Below are 12,262 nucleotides of genomic sequence, written 5' to 3'. Positions count from 1 at the left end.
CCCCCTGCTTTTTTTTTTTTATCATCAATTCTTTCTTTTTTTTAAAGCTTTATAAATAAAAACAGCACTTTAGAAACAGGAAGTGAAATAGAGGGATATGATGCATGGCTAGAATGGGTGATCTATTTGGTATTTTGAGCAAAACACTTTATAGACATGTTTTTGATATATCTGAGACCTATGCTATTGCCTAAAAATAGCATGATAGGTGACCTTTAAGTGTCCCTATGGTGCTATGAATATGTAACATTTTCTGAACTAATATCCTAAAATATATTCTTATTTTAGCATTAAATGTGGATATATTACTTCCTCACCACCTGTTTTTGTGTACAATTTATATTCTGAAAATGTAACTACACCACTCGATTCAATAACAGGATGTTGATATAAAATCGCATTTACTTTCTTCTAATAGTGATTGATCTTTAATTACCTGAAATTTGGTGCAGACGCCCACTCAAGAGCCAGGCAGGCCAGGTCAACGGCAGCGTAGGCAAGCAGATAGAAAACAGTCACCAGGCTCGCTACAGCATTGAGCTGACCTGCAAACACTACACACTGAAACACAAACACACACAAACACAGATTAGGACACCAGCGGTAACTCTGAAAAACAACTACACAGCACACTGGAAAGCACCCACAATCCCAACATTTAACGACTGTACTCTTCTGTACTCAATTATTCTAATCAAGTATAATTTGTTGTTATTATTTGTATGTTATGATCGCTGTAGCGTCTGAATGATCTTACACCTTTGTATTGTTCTGTTTTCTTTTAACCAGAGGCCTGTACTACGAAGCTGGATTTTCCTAACCTGGATATGTTTGAGTTAGCCGGTTGGCCTAATCCAAAAAAAAACGCGCTCTCACTAAACGGTACTACGACGCGGGTTATCAAGTGGATCACTCAAGCCAGCCGTGCCCTATCTAGTTAGGTGCGCGTTCACATGAAAGGGCTGGTATTTGGAGCATTCAACCAATCACAAACATGGAGAAGCGTACTGACAGCGCAGCGTCATACTTCCTGAATGAAAAGAAAACTATCATATTAGTCAAATATGAAGAAGTTAAACTTTAAACATCCATGACTTAAACACTTTATCCAGGATCAAAGCCACATAGTTGCACCTGCAAGGTGAAAACAGCTGGTAAAAGAAAAAGCGTTTGAATGCGTACATTAACAGGTTTATGATATCACTGCCCCGTCTAAGACACGATCTGACTTTAATTACATTTGTCTCGACTGTTTCGTCAACTTAATGTGTTGCTTAAAATAATCCTTCTGCATACAGTATGTGACACTGTGAGTGTTGCACGGCCAGATACGGCTCAGCTGACTCAGATAAGGAGATATGATACATTATGATGTGATATGCCGCGGACTGTACTTAATGTTACTCTGATCCGGTTACTTATGCTGTGGCAGATATTTAAGTAAGCTTTCTTAACGCTAATGTTATAATAGTCAGATTGCTCTGAAGATAAGAGGTGATATTCTATTAATGTTCACGTTCACACAGTCGGTGATTTTTGCCGGCCGTCTTTCCTGCAACGGCAGCTTTTCTGTATTTCCTTTCTCCTGTAATATGACTTGATCGCTTTAAACTCCGCACACTGAGCTCTGATTGGTCAGCAGGCGGTGCTTTCACTGAGTTGAGCTCTTAGCCTGCAACCTAACCTGCTTCGGGGCAGGTTAGCCGCACAGCATAAGTTACCATGGAGATCTAGCCTGCTAAAAAGAGAACCAGCGTCATAGGACCGGAAAGCCCGAGCTTTCCCTGAAGTTAGCCGGCTAAGCGAAACTCCAGCTTCGTAGTACAGGCCTCTGGACCACTTAACCAGGGGCGCAGGGGAGAACTGTTTCAAGATCAAATATAATACAATGTACGTATGTATATGGATTAACACATGAATTGGTATTTACCTTTGAGTGCAAGAAGGATCATTTATTAAGGCGTTTGAGGAAATAACAATTTAGACAATAAGTAAAAGTAATCTATACATTAAATTACACGCATATTACAACGATAATGTGAACGAATATATATTGAAAAAAAATGTTTACAAAAAAATCAAAACATATATATATTTTATATAAATATATATATGTATCCCCCCCCACTATCTGCACCCCTGCACTTAACTAACATGTTTTGTAGCCTGACCTTCCTCTTTCTGTATGCGTTTCTGTATACGTTCATAAATAAAAACTTTAATAACAAAATAAAAAAACTACACAGCAGGTCACATGAACTCACCTGTGCGAGTCCCCAGGTGTACAACACGGCCACCCAGGGATTTCCCGAGCTCGATGTGATGGTAGCTGGAGCTAAAGGCAGACCTGAGAGGGAAATAATCAGCTGTTAGAAGACTGGAGAAGATGGATATTGTGACGGCCCTCTAGGCCTCAGACCCAATTCCCTGGTTAGCCATTTTGGTTGACTGCTCAGCTACAAGTAAGTCTCTGCTCTTGGGTTGCTTGGCTCTACTGGATCTAGGTTTGTTTGTCTTTGCTTTATATACTGATGCAGTGTGTAGTACACACCCACACACATGACTGATTAACTGACTTCATAGTTAACTTAGTTTCTTTAAATTAATGTACTTTAATTGGATATGAATCATGTGTGGTCTCCTTCTTCTGTCCGTCCTTGAGCCAGGGCGTGACAAAATAAGTTTAGGAAATTATGGATACATTTCCCAATCGTTCCTGATTCAACTTTTGCATTTTGGAGGGGTCCCAACACTGGACGGGTTGTCGCGGGGAGGAGGTGCTGCCATACTGACATTTATTGTTTATTATTGACATTTTTGTTTTAGCTGACGTTTTTTTTTTTTTTTTTTTTTTTTTGTTTGTCTGTTTGTCTGTTTGTGTTTGTCTGTTTGTCTTCTGTCTGTGTGGGATTGTGTTTGCCCTGGTGTTAAGCAGCATTCACATTGTTACTCCACCTATTTTTCTATAAAGTGAAGATGTTTTTACCTACTTTTGATACATGCTCTGATGGAACAACTGTATGCTGTTGAAAAAACCCAATAAACAAAGTAAAAAAAACGGATATATAGAACTCAGTCAAATCTGAAAGGCCAACCCTCTTGAATCCTTCAAAAATAAGTCTCTCAAAACTCACTTATTCAACCTAGCTGATCAACAACCCACTTTACTCGCACTTGGATTTGGACTACTGTTTGTTTTTACTGTTTCTGATTTTATGTAAAGTGTCTTTGAGCACCAGGAAAAGCGCTTTAAAAATCAAATGTATTATTATAATAATAATAATAATAATAATAATATACACAGTACCACCTCTGCACAACACAACTGATGGTCTCAAAACACATTAAGAGTAATTCCACAAATGGACTCTTGACAAGGCACACGTGTTCATTGAAAACCATTCCAGGTGACGACCTCATGAAGCTGACTGAGAGAAGCCAAGAGTGTGCAAAGCTGTCATCAAGGCAAAGGGGACAACTTTGAAGAATCTAAAATAAAAATCATATTCTGGATTTTTTAACACTTTTTTTTACTAGATAATTCCATATGTGTTCTTTTCTAGTTTTGATGTCTTCAGTATTAATCTACAATATAGAACAAAATGAAATAAAATAGAGATGTGAAGGTGTGTCCAAACTGGAAGTATATATGTTGAGAAACACCTACCAAAGAGCTGATCCAGAGCGAGAGCGTGGAGGATGCGGGACGCCCCGATCATGGAGCACATCGCCGCTGAAAGAGAGGCGCAGTATATCCCAACGGTGACTAACGGAGACCAGATGCTAATCCTCTGGAGGAACCCATAATCCTGGATCAGCAGGGTCCTAAAGAGGAAACAAACGTCTGCTTATTTGATTGTTGACCTCTTTTTAATGCATCAGATTTAGGAATAACGGATTACATGCAACGGTATTAAGGATACAGAAAAAAAGCTACATTAGAAAATACATAATCAGATCATTTATATTTCAAAGAAATTGGGGATTACTAGCCGGACTACAAACTAAAAATAGCATGTAGTGTTAGTTGTAAAAGGAGCATTGTATTTCTCCTTTGTTAGCTGTACTGTTCAGTAGGGTAATATTTGAAGTGTGAATATATACGCCTACGGTTCATTTGTTCTGTTTATTATTCAGTGAGCTTGTGTATTAAACCAAAACGTAGAATTTTCTGTCAGCTCAGATTTTATTTCTGCTTTTTTAAACTGTAGTATGTGCTCATGTGTTTCATTGTTGGTGTGTCGGCTTCTGCCTGAATATGCTTCATGAAAGGCAGGTTTTCCTATAAATACAATTATTTTTGATTCTTGGTTTCTTCTTTTCTAAGGTCACATTGCTCTGTTGTCTTACCTAACATACTTAAGTAAAAAAAATCACGTAATTGTAATGGAGTACATTTAAAAACGTACCCTCCTAACCCAGTTCAGACATTATTATGAAGCACTTCTGACCTGTCACAGGTGGCGCCCACCAGGAGGAAGAGGAGGACGTAGACTACGAAGGTGTAGAAGACGGCCACGATGGTGCCTTTAGGGATGGAGATACTCGGAGTCTTCAGGTCTCCTACAGAAAAACATGCAGAGTGAGAACAAACATCAGGGTTTGCACGATAGTGTGTGCAATGCGTAGTTACTGAGTTGTGATTGTGGTAGACATATTGATTTTTATGTTTTTTTTTTAATGGTCTTGGCCCTCATTTATCTGATATGCTTTTAACATTTGAACCCTCTAGTACAGGTCTTTATGTACTGGCCTTTTAATTATATTTTGAAACAACAGAGGGAGGTTAGAGTTGTTGTTGTTTATTAATAGTTTATGTTTCTGGTTTGTGAAGCACTTTGTTTTAGCTTTTGTGAATAAAAAGTGCGACTTTTCTGCATGAAAAATAACTCTATTGTAAAGTCAAATTATTGCAGCTCTACATATAATCCTAAAAGATAAAAGAAGCGTTTCGATAATGTAAAAAAACTCCAGCTAAAAATTCCACCTGGGGCAACTGCAGCGTTCATTCTCCAATGTGATTAAACTTCGAAAATAACACCAAGCTTATACCTGACATGTTGGCTCCGGCCATAATCCCGGTGCAGCAGGTGAACATGACGGCAAACACGGTGGAAAAGGACATGACAGAGTTGGTGCTGTAGTCCAAAGAGTAACCAGCTGCAGTCGGGAACAAAAAGAGGAACAACAGAGAAACCTTTTATAGGTGCTTCTAAATGTAGCTTCAGTTGTGTTTGTAGATTCACATCCTCAAAACCCACATGTATGTAGCGTTTCATTTTTCTCTTTTATTCTTTCGCCTGTATCTACTTGTCTTTCATCCTTTCTTTATAACTAATGCTGTTGATGTATTGTGATTTTAAAAAGGTGTCTGTTACCATCTGGCCGGGGAAAACAGCTGGAAATGTGCAATGTCGGCTAAAGCTGCCCTATTTATTGTTCTTTGTTGATCAATGGGAACCGTCCACGACACTATAAACAACTAAACTAAACATCACGGCCCGAGACTCACAGCCCAGGTTGTTCCTCAGAGTCGTGACGCTGAAGCCCGTGTAGCTGGCGTTGTATCGGAGGGTCTCGTTGCCAGATCCCTTGTGAGTGATGATGATATCATGAGGTTTGACCGCCACAGAACTGATGAAAATGGACAGCAAGGACACGGTGACCAAGATCAGGATGACGAAGGAGGTGCGGGAGTAGATTTTGGCGCCAACCAGACACACGAGCAGACACAGCAGAAGAACCACTGAGGAGTACAGCACTCCATACCAGTAACCCTGAGGAAGCACCCGCACCCCCTGAGACACCGACGACTCTATAACACGGGGAGAAGACCAACTGAGAATACTCACATTAAAAAGCAAGTCATAAAAAGAAACAGGTGGAGGAACAGAACCAAAAACATACCAGGATCAGAGCCGAATATGTCAAGTATCGCCTCCACAAGGCCAAGAACGTATTCTCCACACGCACACACTTTGGCCAAGAAGAACATCAATCCGATGCTTCCTCCAAACTCCGGGCCCAGAGAGCGACTGATCATATCTGAGCACATTTAGTTAAGGTTGATGTTTCTACTAAATTAAAAAAGGACATGTTATGCTAATTTCCAGGTTCATATTTTTATTCTGTGTCTCTTCTGTGACATGTCTCCATGCTGCAGCACCTCTTTTCACCCTCTGTCTGAAACCAGAGCCCAGTCTGCTATTTAGCAGGCGGGCTCTGTTGGGATTGGTCAACCTTTTAGTAATGTCCTGCCCTTTAGCCTATCACGTACGATGTGTTTAAGCGCTTGCCAATAGAAGCACGTTATTTTGCGAGGTCACGATGTTATGGAAGTAAACAAAGGAGCCCAATCGAGTCCTTTCAAGCAGTTATGGAACTTTGGGATTTCAAGCTTTGCCGACCATTTACATCCACACAAACCTATATAACACCCTACAGGAAAGGGAAAAGTCCAAAATGCATAATAAGGCCCTTTTAAGATGGATGTTTCACCTGAAATAAGTGAATCTGTTAGAAAAACATAACTAACACTCTTGAAAAAGCAACCGTTGGGTCTCTAAGGATACAGTAGGCGCCGCCACCTTGTATAGCGCCGTTGGTGGAAATGGCACAGATGGACAGTATTGTGAGAGATACGATCGTGTACGCCACAATCACCATTAATAGACCCTGCAACAGCCCCGCGTGACCGACCACGAACCCTGCAGGAGAGATCACATCAGCGTTAGTCACCACTGTACAGCACAATGACTCAGTTATATTGTGAGGGACTCATACAAACACCCACTGTCTACCACCCAAAACTGCTTTTTCAGATCTCTGCACACACACGCATGATCGCTCACCGGTTCTCAGGAACAGCACGATACTGAACATGGAGAGGATGGTCGGCACCATCACACCGAAAAAGGTGTTCAGTTTCCGCGGGTCAACTGTTGGCGTGCCAGAGTCGGATTCAGGGGTCACGTCCGACTTCCCGCCGCATGCGGTCACCGCCAGACCGCAGACCCCCGAGGTCATCAGGGGGGTGCGTTCGTTTGACATGGTTGAGATGAGACTGCTTACCCTGTTACAAGTAAATGAATGAGGACCGGTTTTAAAACAGATGTGACTCAACTCCTCAAAGGCAAAGAATCTAACACTTCATTAAACGAAGGAAAAGACACCCAGACAATTTTATTATTATTAGACATATTTATGTTATTACATAATTATTACGTTTTTTGTAAGATGTGTATCTTATTTCATATCTATACTGCATTAGCACCAATTGAAGTTATTGCCTGTAACATTTTGCCTTGAAAGTTTGTAAATGAAAGTTTGAAAAAAGGCCCCAGAAGAAAATGTATTACATAATGAATCTCCCACGCCCAGGTCTCCTTTTCCCCTTATGGACAAAGTGAGAACATGTATTAGTCTCACAGAAAAGTATGTAAGTGTTACAAATAATCCTCAATGTATTTGTTTCCGTTTCAATTCAAATGTAGCAACAAGCCACAAAGAGACCCGTTTGCTTTCTCACACAAAGTTATGTTTTTAACCTTTACAGCACGCTACTGTATAATTGGAGATAATCACATGCACTCACTCATGAAAGCTTCCACCTTCATGTAAAACAAAGTGCTTATTTTTAAAGAAGACATGTTATGCTAATTTCCAGGTTCATATTAGTATGTAGTGTCTCTACTGTGACATGTCTCCTTGCTTTAATGTTCAAAAAGCTCTTTGTTTTTCTCATACTGCCTGTGCTGCAGCACCTCTTTTCACCCTCTGTCTGAAACCAGAGCCCAGTCTGCTCTGATTGGTTAGCAGGCCGGCTCTGTTGTGATTGGTCCACCGTTTAGAGATGTCAGGTACATTGTGTGGAAGTGCTAGCCAATAGAAGTGTGAGTGTTACATAGTAATGTCAATATGTTACAGAAGTAAACTAAATCAATCCAATGGAGGCGTTTCAGGCAGGGGAGGGTGGGAGAGGAGGGAACACAGGGATTTTAGCCTTTGCAGACCATTTACACAAAAACCAATAACACAATACAGGACTAAACTTCAGATTCACCCGTCACATGGCTCTAAAAGCATGCTATTGAAATGAAACCAGTTGTGTAGCATTCAGGTGCCTACCGGTACCCTCAAACTAGCTTAGGGTCATTCCAGAATTGGAGGACAATTTAGACGCCAACATTTTTGAAAAATGAACCTTTTATTTTATTATTTGTTGTTATGTATTTCGGAAAAACAGATAATAAACCATCAAAAAAAGTGATTTGCCCAGCTAAGGCATCACATGTACACTTTTTATTAGATGTTTTATTTGTTGTGGGCCATGCTTTGTGCAACCCTGTTACTCATTAAGCAGAAAAAAGTATTTTCAAAATATATTCTTCAATAAATTCTTTACTATTAAGTAAAGAAAGTCACATTTACATTAAATACTCATGTAGTTTTTGGATAAAACTGGTTTAATTGTATTATTTTAATAGAAAATGATATAGTAACAGGGTTGAATAAGGTAACAGGGTTACATTGCTACATTACTTTTGAATGTAGATAATGACATAAATGTGACAAATAAATACTCAGGACAACAGAAATGTTGTTTGATGAAGAATTAATCCTGTTACTCTAGTTATAGTATAAGGGTTTCAAATCAATGCTAATTTGAGCTTTTACCTCAGGAATTAATGCTAGCTCCACAATGCAATGCTATTGTCAAGGAATGGACACACTTAGATATTTAACTAAAGAAAGATACATTTGAAATGTATTTGTTTTAGTCTCATAATGTGAGTAACAGGGTTGCGTTTGTATGAGTGCCACACTCCTTCAAGAGTGACAAGATTGGAAATATATAAAAAATAAAAGAGAGGACTTAGTTGTGGTGTACCCATGGTAGTAGCACATGGCTTGCTGATGTCCTTTCCACTGTGTCATGTGAAAAAACTGTTTTTTCACTCTCTCTGCCAAGCTAAAAAGGTTTAGGTAACAAGGTTGCGCGCATGTTGAGGGACACACCTTCAGTGTAAAATTACTGTTATTTAAAATGTGTTTGTGATTTAACAAATTTATTTTACCATTACAAGAGACATATAGAATAATAACAACACAAGTAAATAAAAACCCTATTTTAAATGTTATATTTGACATGCAAGTAGTTCACCAAGAAGCTGGGACAAGAGAAAAAGGCCATTTTAGGGGATGTTCGAGAGCTATTTGATATTTTAAATAATATTTTTAAACCACTTTTTCTACAACTTTATATGCATTTTGTCTCAAGACAAGTATATTAAACACAACAAGTGCATGTTTTAGCTTTTTGGGCATGGATTATTTGATTTAACTGTATATGTGGGACATGAAATGTCCTCCAATTCTGGAATGATCCTTTTACTGTAACCTATTCAGTTAGGAACTTCCCTTTTTCGCACCACCTTACTGCGAAAAATACAAAAAAGAAACCAGAGAAAGCGTGTGAGTGATGTTTGCGAGTCGCTCTTCTTAATAAAGCTGCAGCTCACACCTCAGGCTGGTATTTGCAGTCACCTGATTCACAGCTGCTTGTCTGATTTTACATGTGCACATCCCAGCTGAGCAGCCTGAGCATGCCCCGCTGTGCCCAGGTGACCTGGGCTGTTTCCTTCTCTTTAAGATGTGACTTTGTAATTCTTTTCTCAAGGAGACAGATTTCATAACTGAAGCTGTTGACAAAGTCAACTGTGTAATTAGCTGCATGAATCACATGATGGGGAAACCTGAACTCAGACAAAGGTTTTAAAACATGATTTGTCATGAAGGAGCATAACATCATAATTATCAAATGGATCACACACTCATGTAATTAAACCATTTTCACATCATTTGGAGCAAATATCTGTAAATATAAGTCCTTTAGTGCAAAAATGCCAAAAACTTAAGATGCTCAGAAGTGTCAATGTTTTGCTTTTAAATGACATTGTGCTAGACTTTTGGTTGGATAAGGAATTGGAGGGGCATTTCATTGACTATAATAAATAATCTTCAAGATGTATGAACATATCCATAAAATACTGTAGAAATATGCATTTCTATCCACCACTGGGTCACCAAAAGTATACTTATAATCTTTCAATGGATTGGCTGTTTTGTATTTTGTCCCTAGTTGCACATTAACACGTCTGGAGTCAAATTCAAACACTTTGAGCATTTTCAGTGTTTTAAAAAGGGGATGTTGTATATGACAACTGTGTACACATTGATCTACATTCACGATAGTGTTGTTAGTTCCTTTTATTGACAGTGATGCTTTAAGTTGCACATGCTATTCATGCTGCACTGAGCTGATTTCTCTTATGTTAATTCAGACGTCCTAAATCTAAATAATAAGGCCCTTTCATTGTCCACGCACCCCACTTTTGAAACAAGTCAGTTACCAAAATAAATCACCGATTCCGTCACTTTTACGTAGCATCAGGGTGGAGCAACTGCGGCATTACAACTTTACATCTTTAAACGAGACAGAAGTGGTACAAATGTGAATTAATAATACGCCACAACAGTCGCGGTTGCATCTTGGGTAAATGTTTGTTTACGTTTTAGGCTCTCGGTCAGGAAGGGGTGCCAGTCATAAAACTACACAGCCGATGTGAAGTGCTCGTGCAGGGTGTCATTCATAAAGCAACATCCAGGACATTTAGCACCAGACGCACCGTGTATCCGCTGAAACACCGAGGACAGTGAAACTTACCTCCCCTCACAGTTTCACACACTTCCTGCTTCTTGTTGGGGCTCCCTCCCTCTGGTTCTCCTCCCTATGTCTCTGGTAGTCTCTGTCCCGGGTCAGATGCGCAGTGGACGGTCAGATGTGACCAGAGCAGGCCGGTGGACATGACAGGACTGAGCTGTCCGGGAGTTATACTGTGAAAGATGTGCTGCCCAATAACAACACAGAAGACATGGCACGCCTCGTCCCCTTATTATTTGTTCAAAAGTGTCACGGGAGACCAGAAGCTGAACCATGTGACTGCCAAAAGGGGAGGGCAAAAACATCAACTGGTACTGCTTGTTTGAAATAACCACGCCCATTATGTTTAAATAAATGGTCACATCACAAATGTATTGATGACTTCCAATAAGTGCTCATTAAGTGGTTTTACAAGTTGTTAAGTCTGATGTGCGCACTTAGAAAAAACATGTACACCAACTGTATGTGAGCATCAAGGCGTTGAAATACTGTGGGCTGACTGTAATGGCTCTTCTTCACAGCAGGGGGCACTACTGACGAGAGATGACGTCCATAGGAAGAGGATCACAATATAACAGGACCTGAGATGACAAGTGAGGGTTACATCCATAAGAAATGTTACATGGAACAAGTACCTCTGTAGTTTTGATAGTACCATACACATCATGGTATGAACTATGGTAAATGACTTGCCTGTTGCTGTGGTTCTGTCTGATGCTCACCTAACCTTACTACTTCTTTGTTGACATCCAACTGGATTCGTCTTCTTCTTATTTAAAGACACTTGCATTGTCAAGCATTTGGACTACCTATGTTGTAAATGTGTTATCTTTTTAATGTACACACAACATCTATTGCACGTCTGTCCGTCCTGGGAGAGGGATCCTCCTCTGTTGCTCCCTCCAAGGTTTCTTCAATTTTCACCCATTAACTGTGATCTGTCTTTGGGAGGGTTTCCTTGTACGGTGTGACATGTTGGGCTATATAAATAGACTTTGATTGATCTATTGATGATCCACCACATCATGAAACAGTATGTGCTATGGAACAGGACCTATCAAATATACTGTGGATACACCATGGTACTGTCAAATATACCGTGGTCCTATCAAATATGCCATATGCACCATGATACTACTAAAATGTTTTATAAATACCATAGCATTGTCAAAAATACCATGGTACTTGTACGTGTAACAGTAGATACTGTAGAATGCAATTGTACATCAAATAAAATACTGGACTGAGACAAATGAAGAATACTAACTTGATTTATTTGTATAATTTAACATGTTGAATTGAAACATAATATAACATCCAATGGTAATACGATCTGAAGTACTGCAGAATTTACCAATTTCTGAGTTACCATGGTACTACTATGGTATACAGTGGTACGCATGATAGTGTACAATGGTAAAATGTGGGAAATGTTGTTTTATGTGCAAACAATGTAAGCCTGCATCCATTCTGCTCCAGGAAAACACACAGAACTAAATCATAAACAAGGGCATGATATAGGGATTGTATGATATTAAT

General features: G+C 39.5%; 1 protein-coding gene across 1 annotated transcript in view; it reads right to left on the bottom strand.

Moving 5' to 3' along the window:
• Positions 1-10,976, bottom strand: part of slc12a9 (solute carrier family 12 member 9) — a 16,905-nt gene extending 5,929 nt beyond the window's left edge. The window contains exons 1-10 of the mRNA XM_079648664.1: positions 10,727-10,976; positions 6,852-7,072; positions 6,573-6,707; positions 5,908-6,045; positions 5,513-5,815; positions 5,053-5,160; positions 4,452-4,563; positions 3,668-3,825; positions 2,265-2,347; positions 437-561 (exon numbers count right to left, since the gene is read on the bottom strand). Of these exons, the coding sequence (XP_079504790.1) occupies positions 437-561; positions 2,265-2,347; positions 3,668-3,825; positions 4,452-4,563; positions 5,053-5,160; positions 5,513-5,815; positions 5,908-6,045; positions 6,573-6,707; positions 6,852-7,050 (1,361 nt within the window). The 5' untranslated portion in view covers positions 7,051-7,072; positions 10,727-10,976. The remainder of the gene's footprint in view (positions 1-436; positions 562-2,264; positions 2,348-3,667; positions 3,826-4,451; positions 4,564-5,052; positions 5,161-5,512; positions 5,816-5,907; positions 6,046-6,572; positions 6,708-6,851; positions 7,073-10,726) is intronic.
• Positions 10,977-12,262: the final 1,286 nt, after the last annotated feature.

This window comes from Notothenia rossii (genome assembly GCF_949606895.1).
Source record: "Notothenia rossii genome assembly, chromosome: 9".
NCBI classification, from domain to species: Eukaryota; Metazoa; Chordata; class Actinopteri; order Perciformes; family Nototheniidae; genus Notothenia; species Notothenia rossii.
Note: the sequence above shows the minus strand (reverse complement) of the source record. Positions and strands in the feature narration are given on the sequence as shown.